Below are 23,451 nucleotides of genomic sequence, written 5' to 3'. Positions count from 1 at the left end.
GAAACGCAACGCCTTTGTCTGCAGACGTAGGTGGGCGTGACCGGCAATGACTGGCACTCTGTGTAAGCCAATCGCTGATGAACGAACGCGCAGCCAACCAATCAGCTCTCGGTGTTTTGAAAGTCCAGCGAGAAAACAGGCCGGTGGCGTCACCAGATTACCCGCCCCCTCCTTGGCGAACCAATCAGATATCAGACGTTTAACCGTAGGCAACCAATCAGCTGCCAGAAGACGGCGTCGGGTGTAGGCTGAGTCCCAAATCGTATGGTGTAGTGCACTATGTAGGGCGTAGGGGAAGCCTTTATTCATTGCTGTGTATTTTCGTTCGTTCGGCGCTTCAGGAGCTCAGCTGCGGAGGTCTGAACCTGCCGGATAAACCTGGGCGTTTTGATGTGAAAGCGGTCGGTGTGTCACTCTCTTCGGCTCTGTGTTAGCGGACTAGCCCGCCGCCTAACCGCCGGTATCGGCGTTAGCGGTAGCGTTAGCATTAGCATTAGCCTCTGCTCAGTGTGGGCGTCAGCGCTAGATTCACTTTTCCTTAACAGTCGCTTTTAAATCGTTTTTTGTGCTTGTTTGTGCTAGATACATTCGCTGGAGAACACGAGAACAGTCCCCAGACAGCGACGTTAGCGGCCAGGCTGAAATCATGTCCCTGTTCTCCAGCTTCTGGTTCGAATTTCCCCGTTCCACCTTAAATGGAGCGGCAGCCCCGTTCTCGCGCTCGAGGCGTCAACGTTACAGTAAGAGCTGCTGCACTTTTTAAGGTGGAACGAGAAAATTCAGACAAGAAAGTCACTTAAACCTCCTCAAAATCAGCCCTGCTGCTCTATTTATTGTCCTGACGTTAAACTCTTAGAAATGGTGGTTCTCCGAGGGTTCTTTAGTAAAGAGAGTGGTTTTATTCATAACCAAGGGTTCTAGCTAACGTTGTACAGAATCATTTCTTGGGTAAACCGTTCTGTGCTTGGTGAAATGGTCCTTCACATTGATGGAGAATGTGTTTTAACGTGTGTGGAGATTTATATTGGACCTCTTTTGTTAAAATGGTTCGGGGGTTCTATGAGCTTGACGTCGTAGCAACATCAGAACCCATGTTGTTGCAGCGTGAGAACCGTTTTCAAGGTTCTGTATAGATACTTCTACATGTTCTCCATCAGTCTGAAGAACCATTTTCCCATGGACAGGACCGTTGAAGCATGAACAGGTTCTTTATAGAGCTCATAGGTCTAAACAGTGGGCCAGTACCGCTGGCAAGTAGATGCACTAAAGATCCACTTACCTAAGAACCCTTGAAGAACCATCTTTTAAAGTGTGTAACGTCTACACACTGGGCTGGTTTTCAGGTTCTGTCCTAGAACAGCTTCTTTATAGAGCTCATAGCTCTAAACAGAGGGCCAGTATCACTGGCAAGTAGATGCACTGAAGAACCCTTGAAGAACCATCCTGTATGTAACGTCTAGCTGGAATTCAGGTTCTGTCCTGGAGATCGCGACGAGGCTGTAAGCAGATGGACGCTGCGTGGATGAGGAGGGATGATGTGGTCTGCTCTGTTTTCTCCAGTCAGCTTCATTGTGCCTCTGGGTTCTGTAGACAGTTGTATGGAACCACCTTACTGGTTCTCATGGTGTCTCCTGGAGCTGTAAAAGGGGAAAATATCTGCTTAACTAAATGGTTGAGATATAAAGTAATCTGCAGTGGTTTGGGGTGAAATGCTCTGTTCTAGACCCTTAAAAATGAGGGTTCTTTAGTGAAGAAGGTGGTTCTGTATGGAATGATGAACACTCAAAGGACTCTGCATGATTAAGGGTTTTTTTTGCATCATGAAAAGGTTCTTCAGACTGATGGTGAATGTGCTATAGATGGTTCTATATATTGAAACTTTTTGAAAATGGTTCTATATAGCACCCAAAAGGGCTCTTCTATTGTTCGTTACCAAGGTATCAAGCTTGTAGCTATAGAAGAACTCCTGTGGATGCTGTATAGAACCATTTTCAAAGGGGTTCTATAATAGGAATGTCTGTAGCACACTCAAGCACGTTTCCCATCAATCTGAAGAATGGATACAGATTGATGGAGAACCTATTGTATATGGTTCTGTATAGAACCTTTTTGAAAAGGGTTCTTCTGTTGTTACGATGTCAACTTGTAACAATAGAAGAACCCTTTTCAAGCAGGTTTGATACAGAGCCATCTAAAGCATGTTCTCCATCAGTCTGAAGAACCCTTTTCAAACAGGTTCAATACAGAGCCATCTAAAGCATGTTCTCCGTCAGTCTGAAGAACCCTTTTCAAACAGGTTAGATACACAGCCATCTAAAGCATGTTCTCCGTCAGTCTGAAGAACCCTTTTCAAACAGGTTAGATACACAGCCATCTAAAGCATGTTCTCCATCAGTCTGAAGAACCCTTTTCAAACAGGTTCGATACACAGCCATCTAAAGCATGTTCTCCGTCAGCCTGAAGAACCCTTTCATGATGCAAAGAACACTTTAACCATGCAAAGGGTGTTCAGGAGTGTTCATGGTTCTATGTAGAACCATTTTTTTACTAAAGAACCCTTCATACACCATCTTTTTAAAGATGTAGAGACTTAGCGTCTGAACTGCTCACAGTGGTGGTGATGGGAACCAGACGTCCACGTCTAAAAGCTCCTCACAGAAAGTTCCTACAGTAAGTGGTGATGAATTCCCTGCCTGGTAGTTTTTCAGTGACGCTTTTGGACCTGAACGTTATATTTTATTCATTCATGTTCGAGAGGAACATGCGGGACTTTGCTTTGTGAAGCAAAACAAAGTTGTAGCCAAATAAAACTTTCTTTTCAGTTTTTCCAGTTTTCCCATCATCAGTGTTGCAAATAAAACTCGGAAGATGCGGTTTTGATGGTAAATAAAATGTCTATATTTGTGTTGTGGACACCGTGACCCCTGGTTCCCATCACCACCACTGTAAAAGAGTCCGACTCGGTAGATTTCTCTTCTCAAAAGAGTCAGAATGACTTTGACGTTTGGGCCGAAACTTTATTAACTCATCAGCGCTGAATTCCTCAGTGCGGTACGTGTCTTCCAGGGTTCGTGCTTGAGGAATAACGGTGAAATCAGTCTGATCAGGATGGTTCCTGAAATGCTGGGAGGCTCCACTGTGGCCTTTTTGTCTAGTGGCAGTTCTCAGAAGCTTTTAAGCCTGAACATCCGTGTTTATCAGCAGAGCAGTCCACGTTTGACCCCTTTAATGAGATCTGAGAGTCGGACCAAGAACCGAAACGTTCGGAAACTTTACTGCGGTAGAGCCAATCCGGGTCTAACGGTGCGGATAAGCTCATGTGGCGGTGTTTGTGTGCTTTACAGAGCGATGGCGGAGCAGGATGAGGACGTGGTGAACACCAAAAGGGGTAAAACTCTGATTGTGAGGCACCTGCCTGCAGAACTGAGCCGAGAGGAGAAGGAGGACCTGCTGAAATATTTCGGAGCGTCTTCCGTCCGTGCGCTCTCCGACAAAGGCGCTTTAGTAAGTCTGGGTAGCAGCGGATTATGTCGGTCATTGAGAAGCTGAAGATTATTACAGTTATAGTGAGAAGTCTTCAGATTATTCTACTGGTTTATCTATTAGCCGAAACAATAAACATGGACTTTACTGAGTAATGGCAAATTAAGCACAGTTGCCACATCACTAACTGGTCTAACTTCACCTGAAAATGATCCGTTTTCTTGCAAAAATTGCGCCTGTGCTTTTCCAGCTGGTAAAAACGGTGAACCACAAGCTTTCTCCCACTGTCCCATGACAGATTTGTGAAATGTTCCACTGTTTGGCAAGTGTTTGTCATGTTCTGACCATAAAGGGAAGTTCAGTAAAGCCATAAGCGACTCGAGGCTCCCAGCCCTCTGATAAAATCGCAGTAACTCACAGCCTCGAGTGGCTTATTGCTGTAGCCTCTTAAACTCCTTGGAACCACCGTCATGTTCTTCATAACGTTCATATTCCATGAGCTCCATTCAGAAGCTGGGCGTCGTGTGAGGCTGTAGCTCTTCTCTCCAGTCTAATAGACGGTGACGTCATTTTAAACCCTTATAATAAAAGAAGCTGAACTTTGTTTTTCTACTGAAAGTCGACCCGTTTTTCCCCAAATCTGGGCTCTAAACTATAAACAGACGGCGTCTCTTCAGTGATCTGCTCTGGAAACATCACTTTTAGAAAATAACACAAAGAGCGTTGGAGATTTTTGGCTTTCAGCGGTAAATTGTAAGAATGTAGTGATGTGTGGAGATCGTAAAACACAGGTTCTGTTCATTTGAGGGGAACTTTTACCAAAATAAAATAAAAAATGTACATGTATTCCATGTAGCTACTGAATAATTTGCCTTACGATTCAGTCGTGTAAATTCAGATGGACAAACCAAAATATATCCTGGATAATAAGAGTTAATACTTATTACGGTGGTGCGGTGGGTAGCGCTGTCGCCTCACAGCGAGGAGGGCCTGGGTTCGATTCCCCAGCCGGGTGACCGGGGTCCTCTCTGTGTGGAGTTTGCATGTTCTCCCTGTGTCTGCGTGGGTTTCCTCCGGGTTCTCCGGTTTCCTCCCACAGTCCAAAGACATGCAGTCAGGCCAATTGGATGTGCTGAATTGCCCCTGGGTGTGAGTGACTCTCTGTGTCTGTCTGTCTGCCCTGCGATGGACTGGCGACCTGTCCAGGGTGTATCCTGCCTTCCGCCCGAAGACTGCTGGCATAGGCTCCAGCACCCCTCTGCGACCCTGACGGAGAAGCGGCTTAGAAAATGGATGGATGGAAGTTATCATTAATATTTACCAAATACCAAATACTGCACTGTCTGTTAAATATTAATGTGGATGAATCCCAAATGACCATTTTTAGTGATATTTTGCTCTGTTGGGCTGCAGGAGCCAGTATTTAAACTCCTACCTAATGCACTACGTAGGGAGCAGGGAGCTGTCTAAGATTCAGCCCCAGTGTGAGAGAAGTAGACAGACAGGCAGAAGACTCTCAGTAGTAATTGGTGACCAAAAAGTGACTTAAACAGTGCTGTGTTATAATCTGTTCACTGTTATACGGAAAAAGGTTTTAAAAACCATGAAATGTCTGCCGTTTACAGTGACTGGCGACTGGCGGCCGAACGTTTTTCTCCTCATTCAGTGGTCAACTGTTGCTTAGGAACAATATCATTTCTTGGTGGAATACTCGTTTATGTTATGCAGCTCACTCTTTAGCTCGAAGCCGTTTGGGATTCAGCCTGGGTTTGACGTGACTTCTGACGGTTCGTGGACATTTGAAGTGTGTGAGACATTGAAGTGACATTTAGAGACTTTCATACTGCCGTTTTTCAGTGAATCATATTATCCATCCGTCCATCCATCCATCGACTTTCTAAGCCGCTTCTCCCTCAGGGTCGCGGGTGGGGGGGTGCTGGAGCCTATCCCAGTGGTCATCGGGCGGAAGGCAGGATACACCCTGGACAGGTCACCAGTCCATCGCAGGGCAGACAGTCAGACAGACAGACGCAGATAGTCACTCACACCCAGGGGCAGTTTAGCAGGTCCAATTGGCCTGACTGCATGTCTTTGGACTGTGGGAGGAAACCGGAGAACCCGGAGGAAACCCACACAGACACGGGGAGAACATGCAAACTCCACACAGAGAGGACCCTGGTCGCCCGGCCGGGGAATCGAACCCAGGCCCTCCTCGCTGTGAGGCGACAGCGCTACCCACCGCGTCACCGTGCCGCCCAATCATGTTGCAATACATGATATTTGCTATCTTTTAGCCTGTTAGCTAGGTGACCAGCCCAGTTCTAGATAAGAAAATACATTTTTAGCCACTCAGTTTAAACAAAAAACAGGTTCTTAGTTCATCAGTTCGCCCAGTGCGATCAGTGGCGCAGTGATGCGGAGTTCAGCTGTTGTGAGGCGGTCATAACCGTGGTGTATCGTGGATTTCTCAGTTGCTTCGAACACGGCTCGGCCAATCAGATTTCACGACCCGAAGAGTCTGTTTTATAAAACAGTAACTAACCGCTCAGAACCGCTCAGCCTTCAAACATGAAAAAATAACAATTTGACATTTATGATAACATTTAAACAACGTTACGACAATGTTTCTACACCCACTGTCCACCTTATCAGCTCCACTTACTGTATAGCTGCACTCTGTAGTTCTACAGTTACAGACTGTAGTCCATCTGTTTCTCTGATACTCTGTTACCCTGTTCTTCAGTGGTCTGGACCCCCATGGACCCTCACAGAGCAGGTACTGTTTGGGTGGTGGGTCATTCTCAGCACTGCAGTAACACTGACGGAGTGGTGGTGTGTTAGTTGATGTTGTGCTGGTCTGAGTGGATCAGACACTCCTACCCCTTTGGTCCACCTTGTAGATGTAAAGTCAGAGACGACAGCTCATCTGCTGCAGTTTGTGTTGGTCGTCCTCTAGTCCTTCATCAGTGGTCACAGGACGCTGTCGGCTGGATATTTTTGGTTGGTGGACTGTTCTCAGTCCAGCAGTGACACTGAGGTGTTTAAAATCGGTATTTATCTCATTACCTCAACACATTGACAGCCATTAAGTTTTTCTTTGTATTTGCCGCAAAACATTTTGTTGTTTTGGTTCACATCCTCACAGTTTACGATGAAAATATTAAAGAGGTTGAACTGTTAAAGAAATAACAGCTTAGTTTTATACTGGGAAATGAGAAGCAGATATGTGGACAGATTGCAGTAATGAGAAGCAGCGTAAAAGCTTATTTCTCCTATCTAGAGCTCCTGTCGATCTGCTAAATGATATGATTGTTGTTTATCTGTGTGATGTCTGTGACTCAAATACACAGCTCAAAAAAATAAAGGGAACACTTAAACAACACAATATAACTCCAAGTAGATCAAACTTCTGTGAAATCAAACTGTCCACTTAGGAAGCAACACTGACAATCAGTTTCACAGCTGTTGTGCAAATGGAACAGACAACAGGTGGAAATTACTGGCAGTTAGCAAGACACACTCAATAAAGGAGTGGTTCTGCAGGTGGGACCACAGACCACTTCTCAGTACCTTTCTGCTTTCTGGCTGATGTTTTGGTCACTTTTGAATGTTGGTGGTGCTTTCACACTCGTGGTAGCAGGAGACGGACTCTACAGCCCACACAAGTGGCTCAGGCAGTGCAGCTCATCCAGGACGGCACATCAATGAGAACTGTGGCAAGAAGGTTTGCTGTGTCTGTCAGCGTAGTGTCCAGAGGCTGGAGGCGCTACCAGGAGACAGGCCAGTACACCAGGAGACGTGGAGGAGGCCGTAGGAGGGCAACAACCCAGCAGCAGGACCGCTACCTCCGCCTTTGTGCAAGGAGGAACAGGAGGAGCACATCCATCAACGTCACGTTGCACCACAGACTGTCCAGGAGTTGGCGGATGCTTTAGTCCAGGTCTGGGAGGAGATCCCTCAGGAGACCATCCACCACCTCATCAGGAGCTGCCCAGGCGTTGTAGGGAGGTCATACAGGCACGTGGAGGCCACACACAACACTGAGCCTCATTTTGACTTGTTTTAAGGACATCACATCAAAGTTGGATCAGCCTGTCGTGTGTTTTTCAACTTTAATTTTGTGTGTGACTCCAAATCCAGGCCAAATCCATTGGTTAATAAATTTGACTTCCATTTATGATTTTTGTGTGATTTTGTTGTCAGCACATTCAACTTTGTACAGAACAAAGTATTCAATGAGAATATTTCATTCATTCAGATGTAGGATGTGTTATTTGAGTGTTCCCTTTATTTTTTTGAGCAGTGTAGTTATGTTTTGAGGCAGGTTCGTGAGAATGTCTAGAATGAGTGATCTGACCTGTTTCTGTTTTCATCCTTAGAAACACACAGCGTTTGCCAGTTTCTCCAGCGAGACTTCGGCCTCTCGGGTAAAACTGAATCATCCACTGTTTCTTTTCTGGATCTTCTTGCAGTTTGTGCTTCGCTTGCTCTGCTTAATGTTGACTTGAACTCTCCTTTTTTCCCCCAAAGGCGCTGAAGAGGCTTCATCAGCTGAGAATTCTGGGTCATACGCTAGTCGTTGAATTTGCAAAGGATCAAGATAACGTCGCTGTGCTGAGCAGTCCTGCAGTTACTGACGGGTAGGCAGACCCCAATCAATACATCCTGCTTTTTTTTATGCTGCGGGCCAGAAATTCAAGTTGGTCTGAACTTCTTCAGAGTTTTGATCTTAGCAGAAATATTTCTGCACCGCATTTCGTTTCCTTGTTATAAAAGAGATGCCCGTGTGTGTTAAACTGTCCAGTCTGAGGGTCGCTGATCAGCAAGATGGAAAGCAGAAAAAGGAAAATCAACAGCCAAACGTGCCTCTTATCGATACCAGCATCGCTCCGACTCTCGGGTGAGTATGGAGACTCTACATATGTGTCATTATTATGAAGTTTATTGTCTGTATATTGCTGCACAGTAATTGAAGATTATTGACTGAATGGGAATTACTGGTCCGTTTTTAGACCTATTTTTTTTTGTCATTTCTGTACGGAAGTTCTTCCTTTTATAGTGTGAAAATGTCATGATTCAACCAATAGAAATGCCCCAAAATCAGAGTTAAAGGTTATTTTAAATATATATATATATATATATATATATATATATATATATATATATATATATATATATATATGTCTTCATATATATCATATGACACCATATTAAACCCTATGAGTTAAGAATGGGATCTCACTCAAGTTCATATGTGTGTGAAGACAGACGACCAAATACTTTTGACAATATGTGTGCGTGTGTGTGTGTGTGTGTGTGTGTGTGTGTGTGTGTGTGTGTGTGTGTGTGTATGTATATGTATGTGTACACTCACTGGCCACTTTATTAGGTGCTAGTAAAAGGTTGGACCCCCTTTTGCCTTCAGAACTGCTTTAATTCTTCGTGCCACACTTTCAACAAGGTGTTGGAAACGTTCCTCAGAGATTCTGGTTGGTTATTTGAGTTCCTGTTGTCTTTCTATCATCTGGAACCAGTCTGCCCATTCTCCTCTGACCTCTCACATCAACAAGGCATTTTCGTCCACACAACTGACCGCTCACTGGATATTTCCTCTTTTTCTGACCGTTCTCTGTAAACCCTAGAGATGGTTGTGCGTGAAAATCCCAGTAGATCAGCAGTTTCTGAAATACTCAGACCAGCCCGTCTGGCACCAACAACCACGCCACGTTCAAAGCCCCTTAAATCCCCTTTCTTCCCCGTTCTGATACTCGGTCTGCTCTTCAGCAAGTCGTCTTGACCACCTCTACATGCCTGAATGCACTGAGTTGCAGCCATTTGATTGGCTGATTAGCTATTTGTGTTAACAAGCAACTGAACAGGTGTGCCTAATAAAGTGTCGTGTGTGTGTGTGTGTGTGTGTGTGTGTGTGTGTGTGTGTGTGTGTGTATACATATACACATACACAGCCATTAAAGCCAGCAAATCCATACCTGTAGTGATCTGAGTCTTATCCAAAATGTTAGGCTACGTGCCTTTCACCTCGTCACGAGCTGATAATCAATAGTATTGTAAACTGTGATATTTAATCAAGCATTGCAGCTTCAGCAGAGACTTTGAGATATAAAGAGCAGTCCTGGTTTCACAGGTTCTCTTCACACCGTCACGTTGGGCTCACACGCTTTATTTGATACTTACACAGCTGTTTCGGTGTGTTATTGCTGTCACGGTAAAGGTCGCAGTGCTGTCCTCTCATACTTGATCTGCTGTCTAGAGCAGGAGTTTCAACCTTTTCCAGCATGAAGCAGGATAAAAAAAACCCTTTCTCTTAAAAATGATCTTTTATTTCTCTGGAAGTGCTGACACAGAATTATGACCTGAGAACAGCTTGAGGATCTAATCATCCATTTGAGCCCTGTAACTGAAACCAGTACGAAAAAGTAGAAGATATTAGAAAAGAGTGTCGAGACGAAGATTTTTTTTTCAGAATTTTATGAAAGGGGAAAAAAGGACTGGTAAATACAAGTAAAAATAGCATAGTATTATTAATAATAGGAAACAGTAATGACCTAGTGACCAGTTCTCATTCAACTCTGAAGACCAGCAACCAGTTTTCTAGCTTCCCTAAAATAAAGATAAAGATTATTAAGCATGAAAATGCAATTTAGGCCAAAGACGTCTCATAAAACTATCTTAAATCGGTGTCTCTTTGCATGTAATAACTTTCTGTGATTGGGCTTTCAGAGGTGGACGTCTGGTTCCTATCACCACCACTATGAACAGTTCTGACCAAGTTTCTCTAGAACTAGAGCGTTTCGCACCAAACCACTCTGAATGACTCTGTTTACACCTTAACCATTTGAAAAATCAATTGGATTCTTCTTTAAACTTTAAGTGGTGAAATTTAAGCTATCTTAAGTATCTTATCACTTATGGAAAATTATAAGTATTTCAATCACAGTCGTCATTGGCCAGAAAAACTGCCATGAGGTGTTTTGCCCAAGTCGCTCAGCCTTATTTGATTCTGCACCTTCGGCTTGGTGCGTCTCGATACATCAACACTTGCTCTCGAAGAGCAGGACCTGTGGCCCTGTGTGGCAGTATTGCAGGCTCTGCTACACCTGCGGTCCTTGCAGCTCCTGCTGCTTGTGGAGAAAGAGAGGGAGAGCTTGTAGGGTGAGCAGCTGACTGTCAGCAGCAGCCTCATGTCCAATTACGAGGGAGTGTTTTGCGGTGGCTGCTCTGCGCTGACAGCCCTTCTGCTCCTGCCATTTGGTGGCAGCAGGTGGCATTTGATAAAGAGGCTCGGGGCTAAGATACAATTTCAGCAGGAGTAGTAGAGTCACCTCACCTTCAATCATGCCATGCACTGACACCTTTATTTATTTATTTATTTATTGTTTTAGCGCGGCCCTGTCGTGTTGCTGGGAGCGCACCGAAGCGTGAACGCGTCAGAATCTAAGCTATTGTTACAGGATAAAGCCTTCAGTGAGGCCCCGCATTACCCACAATGATCAGCCTGTCACCCAGACACTGATATGACTTCAGAGAGAACTGCTGATATTCTCCTTTCAGAGACGTCAAAGCTTCGTCGGAGTGAAAGGCTTTCTTATCACAGGCAGTGCCAGTTTGATGTGTGATACAAAAGATGATTTATTTATTTATTTTTTTAATCCTAAACCGTTGTATGGTGGACGAGTTTGGCTAGAAATAACGTTTTTCAGTTTTTTCCCTTTCCTGTTAGATTTTCACCTTGATCTTCTCTAAATCTAAACCTGGCCACAGTGTTAACCCTAACATCAACTTCAGCCCGAAACCTAAACTTAACCCTCACCCTGGCGCTGAACTCATACTCTGGAACTTAACCCTCACCCTGGAGCTGAACTCATACTCTGGAACTTAACCCTCACCCTGGAGCTGAACTCGTACTCTGGAACTTAACCCTCACCCTGGAGCTGAACTCGTACTCTGGAACTTAACCCTCACCCTGGAGCTGAACTCATACTCTGGAACTAAACTTAACCCTCACCCTGGAGCTGAACTCATACTCTGGAACTAAACTTAACCCTCACCCTGGAGCTGAACTCATACTCTGGAACTTAACCCTCACCCTGGAGCTGAACTCATACTCTGGAACTAAACTTAACCCTCACCCTGGAGCTGAACTCATACTCTGGAACTAAACTTAACCCTCACCCTGGAGCTGAACTCATACTCTGGAACTAAACTTAACCCTCACCCTGGAGCTGAACTCATACTCTGGAACTAAACTTAACCCTCACCCTGGAGCTGAACTCATACTCTGGAACTAAACTTAACCCTCACCCTGGAGCTGAACTCATACTCTGGAACTAAACTTAACCCTCACCCTGGAGCTGAACTCATACTCTGGAACTTAACCCTCACCCTGGAGCTGAACTCATACTCTGGAAATTAACCCTCACCCTGGAGCTGAACTCATACTCTGGAACTAAACTTAACCCTCACCCTGGAGCTGAACTCATACTCTGGAACTTAACCCTCACCCTGGAGCTGAACTCATACTCTGGAACTAAACTTAACCCTCACCCTGGAGCTGAACTCATACTCTGGAACTAAACTTAACCCTCACCCTGGAGCTGAACTCATACTCTGGAACTAAACTTAACCCTCACCCTGGAGCTGAACTCATACTCTGGAACGTAACCCTCACCCTGGAGCTGAACTCATACTCTGGAACTAAACTTAACCCTCACCCTGGAGCTGAACTCATACTCTGGAACTTAACCCTCACCCTGGAGCTGAACTCATACTCTGGAACTAAACGTAACCCTCACCCTGGAGCTGAACTCATACTCTGGAACTAAACTTAACCCTCACCCTGGAGCTGAACTCATACTCTGGAACTTAACCCTCACCCTGGAGCTGAACTCATACTCTGGAACTTAACCCTCACCCTGGAGCTGAACTCATACTCTGGAAATTAACCCTCACCCTGGAGCTGAACTCATACTCTGGAACTTAACCCTCACCCTGGAGCTGAACTCATACTCTAGAACTAAACTTAACCCACACCCTGGAGCTGAACTCATACTCTGGAACTAAACGTAACCCTCACCCTGGAGCTGAACTCATACTCTGGAACTAAACTTAACCCTCACCCTGGAGCTGAACTCATACTCTGGAACTAAACGTAACCCTCACCCTGGAACTGAACTCATACTCTGGAACTAAACTTAACCCTCACCCTGGAGCTGAACTCATACTCTGGAACTAAACTTAACCCTCACCCTGGAGCTGAACTCATACTCTGGAACTAAACTTAACCCTCACCCTGGAGCTGAACTCATACTCTGGAACTAAACTTAACCCTCACCCTGGAACTGAACTCATACTCTGGAACTAAACTTAACCCTCACCCTGGAGCTGAACTCATACTCTGGAACTAAACTTAACCCTCACCCTGGAACTAAAACTAACCCACAAACTTGTATTAAATCTAGCTCTGACCTAAGAAATAAACTTAACCCTCACATTGGTACCAAAGTTAACTCAAACTCTGGGACTAAATCTAACCCCCACCCTGGAACTACATTTAACCTTCACCCTGGGGCTAAATCTAACCCTCACCTTCGAACTATATCTAAACCTCACTCTTGGACTAAACCCACATTCTGGAACTAAATTTGCTTAGAACTAAACTAAACCCATACCGTGGAAGTTAATCTTACCCTTACCCAGGAACTAAACCTAACCCTCAACCTGGAACTAAACTTAACCCTCACCCTAGGACTAAATCTAAGCCCCACCCTGGAACTAAATCTAACTTTCAACCTGGGACTTAATCTAACCCACACACTGGAACAAAACTCACATCCTGAAACTAAATCTAATCCTCAACCTGGATCTAAACCCTCACAACTTCTTTTCCAGCATCCATATTAAAAGCTTGTGTATAAAAACGAAAGCGTTAAAGAACAAGTGGAGGAGAGGTATGATGGCATTTTTTTCAGTGAAGTATCACTTTAATAAGAGAGTTTGTGGCCGTGTGGAGTTTGAATAGGCTTCTGCAGATGGTGGCTTGTTTCTCCTGTTCCTGAATAGAGGCGTATCACTGTTGACCCCACCAGCGACAGACTGACATTTTCAGTGTGTAGGCAGTCGGACCTTCATGGGCTGCTTTTGTAGATTCGCTTCGGCGTTATTTTGCTGCTTAAAAGAATATATTTTACATTTCAGCGTAACTTTCACATCAAAATGATTTCTGTGCATTTCTAAATAGAAGGAAATGCATCAAAGTTTTTGTTAAGCTTAATGAAAATTAAATGCAGTGACACTGACGTGGTGGTGGTGTGTTAGTGTGTGTTGCGCTGGTCTGAGTGGATCAGACACAGCAGTGCTGCTGGAGTTTTTGAACACTTCAGTGTAGCTGCTGGACTGAGAACAGTCCACCAACCAAAAATATCCAGTCAGCAGTGTCCTGTGACCCCTGATGAAGGACAAGGAGATGAGCAAGACACACTGTGGAGCAGCAGATGAGCTGTCGTCTCTGACTTTACATCTACAAGGTGGACCGACAAGGTAGGAGTGTCTAATAGAGTGGACAGTGAGTGGACACAGTGTTTTAAAAACTCCAGCAGCACTGCTGTGTCTGATCCGCTCACACTAGCACACCACCACCATGTCAGGGTCACTGCAAGGCTGAGAATGACCCACCACCCAAATAGTACCTGCTCTGTGAGGGTCCATGGGGTCCTGACCACTGAAGAACAGGGTAACAGAGTATCAGAGAAACAGATGGACTACAGTCTGTAACTGTAGAACTACAGAGTGCAGCTATACGGTCAGTGGAGCTGATAAAGTGGACAGTGAGTGTTGAAGAATCCAAACCCTAACTGTACCAGGGGACCAGCCGTATGTCTGGAGAAGTGAAGTTTATTCCTTGCACGCAGGTACCAGACACCTTACCAGCCCATAAAAAACTGGGCTGATGCAGTTTCATAGCTGGACTGATGCCAAGAAGAGACTCAGCCTATACATGACAAGTGACCGGTGTGACAGACATGACCATGTAGGGATAAACAAGAATAGACAGAAGAATGTTATAAATACAGTCACAGTGCAGGCCCACAATACTGAATATAATGACCTATAACACAACACAAGGAGGTGGTCATAATGTTACGCATATATATATATATATACTCACAGCCACTTTATTAGGTACACCTGGATGGTAAAAGGCTGGACCCCCTTTTGCCTTCAGAACTGTCTTAATTCTTCGTGTCAGACTTTCAACAAGGAGTTGGAAACGTTCCTCTGAGATTCTGGTTGGTTATTTGAGTTCCTGTTGTCTTTCTATCATCTGGAACCAGTCTGCCCATTCTCCTCTGACCTCTCACATCAACAAGGCATTTTCGTCCACACAACTGACCGCTCACTGGATATTTCCTCTTTTTCGGACCGTTCTCTGTGAACCCTAGAGATGGTTGTGTGTGAAAATCCCAGCAGATCAGCAGTTTCTGAAATACTCAGACCAGCCCGTCTGGCACCAACAACCACGCCACGTTCAAAGCCCCTTAAATCCCCTTTCTTCCCCGTTCTGATGCTCGGTCTGCACTTCAGCAAGTTGTCTTGACCACCTCTACAGGCCTAAATGCACTGAGTTGTGACTGTGTGATTGGCTGATTAGCTATTTGTGTTAACAAGCAACTGAACAGGTGTACCTAATAAAGTGGCCTGTGAGTGTATATACATACACACACACACACACACATATTGGTGCTTAAAAGTTTGTGAACCCTTTAGAATTTTCTACTTAAAACTTCGTCACACTTTCACAAAGTCCTAATAGCAGATAAAGAGAACCAAATTAAAACAAATGAGGCAAAAATCTATATAAAAATGTCTGAGTGGGCAAAGTATGTGAACCTTTGCTTTCAGCATATATATCCGTTATACAGTCAGTGGGTCAGCTCCTCGTGGTGGTAACCTCTCGGTGTCGTTCATACAGCTTTCGGGTTTTTGTTACAGTAAAGGCTCTCAAGGGGAAGTGGAGTTGTGCTTTGTTTTGCTGCAGGTTGATGGCAAACGTATCGCTTTATAAGTCATTTAACAGCTATACCTGAACGATAAGGCTCCACGCACGGTTTCTACCATAGTTACATACAATGTGCTGCAGCTGGGCTTCAGCCTGCACCACTGCAGATTGGTCAGAGAATCAACCTAGGAAGATGCATTAACTGCATTGATATGGGCGGCTTTACAAATGTATTGCATGAACAGGTTACTAACGTTCATTTTGAAGGCCCTTGTTTGTGGCTGTGGGCTATACATTACAGCAAATACATATAGGGTTGAACAGTGCTGGAATATTCCTTCAAGGATTTACATTATTTGGAGGGAAAGTTCTGCAGTTCTCCTTCTGAAGCTGAACGTCTCGCCGCGTCTCTGCGCTCACAGCACTTTCTTCCCTTGCAGGTTGAAATTTCAAACAAATCCGACGCTGAAATATTTATACCCTCCTCCTTCAAGTGCGATTGTGACAAACATCACCCACACTCTGCTGAGTGTGCCCAAGTTCTATGTTCAAGTGAGTACAAGCTTCAAACTGATCTTTTCTTCTGTTGTTCCTTCTTTTTGATGCTCATGCGCGAAGAATTCATCCACATTAACGTCTTTACATGGCAACTGTTTCTTTAAAGATCTCTCATCCTGCACGTATTTGCTTTTTTCCCCCTCAGGTCCTCAGATGACGTTTGTGAGATGTTATATGTACCAAAAACAATCATAATTTTTTACAACCTCTCTTTAGTCCCTAGAATTAATAGGCTGGTTTTGTTACCATGTGTTTGAGACTGATATATGTAAATAAACCGTTCTGATTGGCCGCCTCAAAAAGCAGCGCGCACTGAAACAGTGCCTCGGCATGAATGGGCAGGGCTAAGATGGGCTAAACCGATCCCTGGTTCCTATCACTCGGACTTTCCTAGAACGGAGCAATTCACATCAAACCGCTTTGAATCACCGATTTTAACATTTTAGTTGTGCAGGGATTTTGAAATTTTGGTGGACTTTCACTTTAATATTTATTGTGGTATTTTAGTTCGCTTCAGGTGCTGCTCATCCTTCGTGATGTAACACCGACATGATATAAAATCCCTTTTAGTAGCAAGAATATCTTTACAGACAGGTCAGCGTAAATGATTTCAGTCTCGACTGAGCTCCACACTCCAAAAACCAAGCGGTTACCATTTCCGGGGGTAAATTTCTATGGAAAATGTGAAAACCTCATTGTGTGGAAGGCATAACTTGTAGATTTAACGTTTTCCCCCAGAGCCGAGCCGTTCCTCTTCGTCGAGCCTTAAGAAGTTGGCTGCAGTTCTCCCTCAGGGCCTATTGGTGGTGCTGTTGCGCTTCTGTGGGGAAAAGCACTTGAGTGTGCAAGCGAGGGTTTTCAGAGCAGGCATTTAACTCCTAGGCTCTAGGAAATGTATTCCCACGCAGCAATCTTGGTTGCATATGGATGCAGGGTCACAATTACTGTTTATGTCTGAGAGACGCGTAACAGCAGGTGTATGGAGGCAAAATAAAATAAATAAATAAAAGGAAACAAACACGCTGAGCCTGTCTTTATACTGGCTGAGAGTTTGAACTTTCTCCTCCACAGGTTCTTCACTTGATGAATAAGATGAACCTCCCCTGCCCGTTTGGACCCATCACCAACCCTCCGCCAGTGGTAAGCCAGTGAAAAACCTCCTTATGATTCCCCACCACCACAGCCCGGCTTCTGTCTGTGCTAACACGTGAAGACGGTCTGCTGAAACTGATGAAGAGCTCTTCTCCTTGAACCTCTTATTCTCCAGGGTGTATTTTGGTTTGTCCATCTGAATTTACATGACCAAATCGTAAGGCAAGTTATTCAGTAACTGTGAAATAAATGTACATTTTTATTTTATTTATTTTTATTTTTTTGGTAAAATCTCCCTTCAGATGAACAGAACGTGTGTTTTCTGATCTCCACACATCACTATATGCTCACAATTTACTGCTGAAAGCCACAAATCTGCGCCGCTCTTTGTGTTATTTTATTAAAGTGATGTTTCCAGAGCAGATCACTGAAGAGACGCCGTCTGTTTATAGTTTAGAGCCCAGATTTGGGGAAAAACGGGTCGACTTTCAGTAGAAAAACAAAGTTCAGCTTCTTTTATTATAAGGGTTTAAAATGACGTCACCGTCTATTAGACTGGAGAGAAGAGCTACAGCCTCACACGACGCTCAGCTTCTGAATGGAGCTCATGGAATATGAACGTTATGAAGAACATGACCAAGTGCGTTTAGGAACCACCGGTGGTCTCATTGTCGGTAACCACTTAATCCAGATAGGGTCGCGGTAGCAGTTGGGAGAGCAGAGAATCCCAGCTGACCCTGTCCCCCGCAACTTCCTCCAGCTCATTTCTAGGGACCCCAAGCCGTTCCCAGGCTAACTTGGAGATGTAATCCCTTCAGAGGATCCTCGGACGAGCCCGGGGTCTTGTCCCGGTAGGCCGTGCCTGGTACACCCCTAACCCTATTATTGATTTATTATATTATAATTATTAATTATTAATATATAATTAATTCTATATTTGATTATCATTAAAAATCAAGACACACTGGGTCAAAAACTGAAAAAAATGTGTTTTTTTTAAATTTATTTACTTTTTTTTAATGTGCCACTTTATTTACGCTTTTGAATGATCATACTAAACATAAAAAAAGACGTGAGCTACAAGGAAATAAAGGAAAGAATGTGCCTCAGAATACGGCTTCCTCGGCAACAGAGAACGGTTGTCATTCAGGGCAACGAATCCCATGAATTTTTCGGCATTCTCTGCACTTTGGCTGCCGTTTTTGGCCTGTTTCCTTTTATAAGCTGAGTATACAGGTGGCGTCATTGTGCTTACTGAGCTTTCCTTTTTGCTTCTGTTGTTTTGCTGTGACCTGCGTATCACACAGGATGTCGAAACTCGGCGTACAGTGATCCAGCAAACCTGAAAATTCTGGTTTGCCCAACCTGGATTTGGACTTGAGTTTAAAAATATTTCTTTAATGACCAGTTTGTACTCAGGAGTACAGGGATATGTGTGCTTGAGCGCTGGTGTTTAAGGTGTCCCCTGTGTTCACTGTTTCAGTTTGAAATGGCTCACGGACTGCTGCCTCCGTTGATGCCGCTGCCCCCTCCTTTTCCCCCGGAGAACCCCCCGTTGCCAGAGGGCGCTGGAGAGTCGTCCAGCGAGGAGTCAGAGTACGAGAGTGGAGACGATGAGGACAAAGAGAGGTTAGACTCCCAATTCATTTAGCGTCAGGAAGCCCCTGAGTGCAAAACAGAAAAACAACTAAATTTGCTTTTGTGTTTTGCTGTTGTTTTGGTGTGTGTGTGTGTGTGTGTGTGTGTGTGTGTAAAGCAGTAGTTTTGCTTTGCTCCTCTTCTGTAAGAAGCCCAGACTCTGTGTCAGGGGTCTTCATGTCTGGTCCTAGAGGTCTGGAATTCATCAAAGCTTGGTGATTATCAGTGCTCAAAAACACCTACTAAACCTATAGAGTTCCGAGTTAAACCAGGTGTGTTTGAGCAGATAATGCGCTTGTATAGGCAGCCCAGTTCTGCACAAGATCCACCCTGGTCTTGACACGTCCCTGTCACTGTATTTTACTTGAGCACACCACGCGCGATGGAAGAAGACAGTAACCTCATCTCTGAGGTTATTTGATTCACTAGAAGAAAATGCCTGGTTTGTATGTATATTGTTGCCTGGCTAAAAAGCCTAAAGCATTTATATGTGGGAGAAAGCTAAGCGTCCGTTTGTCGAGTCCTGCTTTATCTGCAGTCACAGCCAGCACCGGCTCTGTGAAGGATGGCCTGTCTGAGCGCTCAGCGCTCCGGTGTACCTAAAAAATACATTTTGTTTTCCTTTTCCGTCTTGTTTTTACTTCGTGTTCAAACGGCATAAATGTTTAATAAGGTCCTCTCGTCTTCCGACTCTGCTCCCAACAGGATGATTAGGCTGATGGGGCTTGTTAACCAGCCGTGTAAAAGACCCCTGAGATCAAAGGCTGCCTCCAAGAGGAAGAAACCCAAGCTGAAGGATCTTCTGTTCACTCCTAAACCCGACTCCCACAGGTACCACATCTCCAGAGCTGCGAATCTGCAAACATAGGCACAAAGGAAAAAACAAAACGCCCACCTTTCAGAAAACAAACACAGACGTCTCTTTGTTTTACTGTTACGAGGAATAGTGTGGCTAATTTACACCATTCCTCCTCCAGGGAAGAGTATGGAATATTACCATGGTGACTTGAAGGTTCACTATGGGGGGTGGGGGGGTGGCGGGATAAAGCATTAATCTTGGCCTGTGCAAAAGTTTTGGCAGTAGTTTTATTTTGTTTAATTATTTTTCCAATATATAAAACCAAATATAAAAATCGGGCACTAAAATGAACAGAAAATGCCGTATTTGTTGTTCCCTGAACGGGATGCGGTAACTTATTTTCACTCAGAAAACTGACACAACCTGTCATTTGACCGGCAGTGTTGTATAAGCACAGAAACTACAGCTGTTTGAGCTGCCTGTGATATTGCATCCCGCAAAATAGGCGAATCTGAAAGAACATCACAAAACTTTAAAAGCTTACTTTTAAAGTTTCAACACACTTTTAATTGTAGACTTATGTTTTTGCCTGTGGTAATAATCTGCGCAGATTTTGGACTATTTAAAGAAACACAGTAACCTTAAGTAACATTGAGCATTTACTGTAGTGTAATTAGAACAGCTCGTCATTGAACATGTAGTCAGGAAACAACTTTAGTTAATTAGTTAAACTAAATTAGTTATTAGGCTGATGGCCATCACAGTTTAAGCATATAAGCATGACTGTATTTATTGTTACAAATTACATCACAATATGTCACTATGCTTTTCTGAGCATGTGGTTGGTTAGTGTAGTGGGTAACACCTCTGCCTTCTACGCTGTAGACTGGGGTTCAGTGCCCCGCCTGGGTGAACACCCTACACTATACCAATAAGAGTCCTTGGGCAAGACTCCCAACACCACCTTGGCCTACCTGTGTGAAAATGATCAAAGTGTAAGTCGCCAAGAGCGTCAGCCAAATGCCGTATCATGGATATCATCAGTACCTAAATCCCTTTGTTCTGCATGTTTGATTACAATGATAGCATAATTAGTCCTGTTTCGTTGGATTTAGGGCAGCACATTATGTGAAATGTTGAATGTACATCAATATGTGCATTAAGGTAGGGCGGTCATAAGATCCCATAAGATACCAGTCATGCTTCTGACACCACCAATAACCGTGGTGCTAACCGTATGCCTAAATCATCACATACTTGCCTCAAACTCTGTGGAGTTGTTCAGTATCTCTAATAGACTTTTTAAGTGCTTTCCGACACTATATGACACACTGCTATCTATAAATGTGGACTAAAGTATGTCACATATGTCAAATGTCACAAAAATTGAGGCTCCAGCCTGAATCGTGCTCATATTTTTGTCAGTTTTCGCTCATGGCAGTGTGGCGTATAGTGTCAGAAACCCAAGCAGATGTGCTGCAAGTCAAACTGAATGAGAAATGTAAATAGTGCTTTGCTGCACTGTCTCTCCAATTTATTCTGTATTAGCACACCGGGCCCGGCCTTGCAGCCCTCCGACGTGTTTGAGCAGCCGCAGTCTCTCGGACACAAGAAGATCGAGTTCCACATCTCGGCCGACGTGTCCACTGCGCTGGAGGTGTCTGTGCAGCCCAGGGAGCAGAACACGGAGGAGGAGGCAGCAGGTGAGTCAGCTACAGTCCCCGACCTATCTACTGAAAAACGAACAGGAAAAACACAGGGTTCCTGGATGACCCGGGAATTTATTAATATTGGATGTTGCAGTTTTGAAAATGCGACAAAGTGTATGTGTGAAAGTTACTTACCTGGCAGGGGCGATACCATGATTATTCCCCAAATGCGGAAATCTCAACTGGATAATTGCTGGTAGTGGATTGCGTTTGCACTCTACCCTGACAAAATGTGGCAGTCATGCACTGGAGGTTAGGGACCGGAAGGTCTCCAGTTCGATCCCCAGAGCTGACAGCACATGACTGAGGTGTCCTTGAGCAAGACACCTAACCCCCAACTGCTCCCCGGGTGCTGCGGATAGGGCTGCCCACCGCTCTGGGCAAGTGTGCTCACTGCCCCCTAGTGTGTGCTCACTAGTGTGTATATAGTGTTTCACTTCATCGATGGGTTAAATGCAGAGGTGGAATTTCCCGATTGTGGGACTAATAAGGGTCACTTAGCTTATGCATCCAGACAGTCCTAATAAGTAAATTCAGCTGCTGTAAAGACTTTTGCTCTTGCAGGCTAATGGTAAACATGTACTAAGTCAGAGATCACTAATGGGTGGACCGCGGTTCGAGTCCGGACCCAGACGCTGTCCTATCCGAACCAGGACCTATAACTGATAAACTATGGAGAATGATTTAATTTCGACGGGGTGGTCCTGTTTTAATCAGCATAACGTTTCCAACCTTTACAGTAGCTTTAGCAGCCCGGGAGACTCACAGACCAATCGCATCTGTTGTAAATATCACACGTGACGCTACTCAGCCAATCAGATCTGTGCATTACAGTGCTCGTTGAGACCCGAGTAAGTAAGATCGACGATGGACGGGTGACCAGTCCAGGGTGGATCGTGCCTTCCACCCAGTGACTGCTGGGATGGGCTCCAGCTCCCCCCACGACCCAGGAGGATAAATGGCTTAGAAGATGTGTGTAAAGACATTATGATGTTGTGGACCTGTGTTCTTTAACTGGACCTAATTGAATTTGCGGGCAGTCGTGGGCTTGAGGTTAGGAAACTGGCCCTGTGATCGGAAGGTTGCCGGTTCGATCCCCAGTCCATGACTGAGGTGTCCTTGAGCAAGACCCAACTGCTTGAGCAAGTCCCCAACTGCTCCCCGGGCGCTGTGGATAGGGCTGCCCACCGCTCCGGGCAAGTGTGCTCACTGCCCCCTAGTGTGTGTGTTCACTAGTGTGTATGTGGTGTTTCACTTCACGGATGGGTTAAATGCAGAGGTGGAATTTCCCCATTTGTGGGATTAAAAAAGTATCACTTAACTTTAATTAAGTATCCCTTTACTAAGTAAACCCTTTAAAGGATGTTCCAATGAGCAATAAATGATGGATATATTTTGCCATATTTCTCTCCTCTCTGTAAACTGGGCGGTCCTGATTTTAGGCATCACATCCGTAAACATTAACCTGACCAATCACAAGGCTGCGTCTCCCACATAAACAGTTTCAGAGTCAGAGAAACTTGGTGAGCAAATGCTAACCCAGCATAGGCTCAGTTCACCCTCACATCACCATCCCCAGTGCCACCGTGCCAAGCATGGGCTAGAGAGGTATTACAGGCCCCCCCCTCCCAACTGTGTGAGGCAGTGAGGAGTTTCATTCGCTGGAGTGGGATCTTTGACATGAGTTGGAGTAAAATTTAAACATCTTGGCTACAAATAAAAATACAGCCAAAAGTGTCAGGCGTGCAAATGTTGCAACTTACTCCATAGGTGGGGTTCACGGTAACAGACTGAGGGGAGTAGCTGTAATAGGCACTAGAAAGTCGATGGAGAACTCAATTTAAAGCAGTTCTATATAGTTAGCACCAGAAGAGCTTTCGGACCTAAATACATTAAATATATATCCATCAGAGTTAATATCAGTGAAAAGAAATCGACAGTTTTATTTTTGACCAACATGTTGAAACTCGAATGTTTTATTTGTGTGACGTCTGTAGCGTTTGTGCATAAAACCTTATAAAATGGATAGTTCTTAATGTATAAGGGGAGACACGACGTTCTCTCATTGTTTACCACACACACACACACACACACACACACACACACACACACACACACACCCACACACCTAACAAGAGGGACATTGCAATAACATT

At 44.5% G+C, this 23,451-nt stretch overlaps 1 protein-coding gene across 5 annotated transcripts in view; it reads left to right on the top strand.

The window, feature by feature from the left end:
* The first annotated feature begins 229 nt into the window (after nt 1–229).
* rnpc3 (RNA-binding region (RNP1, RRM) containing 3) overlaps nt 230–23,451 on the top strand; it is a 35,005-nt gene continuing 11,783 nt past the window's right edge. For 3 of the 5 annotated variants that reach the window (XM_037536562.1, XM_037536532.1, XM_037536557.1), the window contains exons 1-10: nt 242–401; nt 3,345–3,504; nt 7,863–7,910; nt 8,014–8,123; nt 8,288–8,383; nt 15,940–16,051; nt 17,129–17,197; nt 18,633–18,778; nt 19,493–19,618; nt 21,135–21,289. In XM_037536562.1, coding sequence (XP_037392459.1) covers nt 3,349–3,504; nt 7,863–7,910; nt 8,014–8,123; nt 8,288–8,383; nt 15,940–16,051; nt 17,129–17,197; nt 18,633–18,778; nt 19,493–19,618; nt 21,135–21,289 — 1,018 coding nt within the window. In that variant the 5' untranslated portion in view covers nt 242–401; nt 3,345–3,348. Of the gene's footprint in view, nt 406–3,344; nt 3,505–7,862; nt 7,911–8,013; nt 8,124–8,287; nt 8,384–15,939; nt 16,052–17,128; nt 17,198–18,632; nt 18,779–19,492; nt 19,619–21,134; nt 21,290–23,451 lie in introns of all 5 variants that reach the window. The other 2 variants (XM_037536546.1, XM_037536540.1) reach the window with 2 other exon arrangements.

This window comes from Pygocentrus nattereri, chromosome 3 (genome assembly GCF_015220715.1).
Source record: "Pygocentrus nattereri isolate fPygNat1 chromosome 3, fPygNat1.pri, whole genome shotgun sequence".
NCBI lineage: Eukaryota > Metazoa > Chordata > Actinopteri > Characiformes > Serrasalmidae > Pygocentrus > Pygocentrus nattereri.
This window is presented reverse-complemented; position numbering and strand designations above follow the sequence as displayed.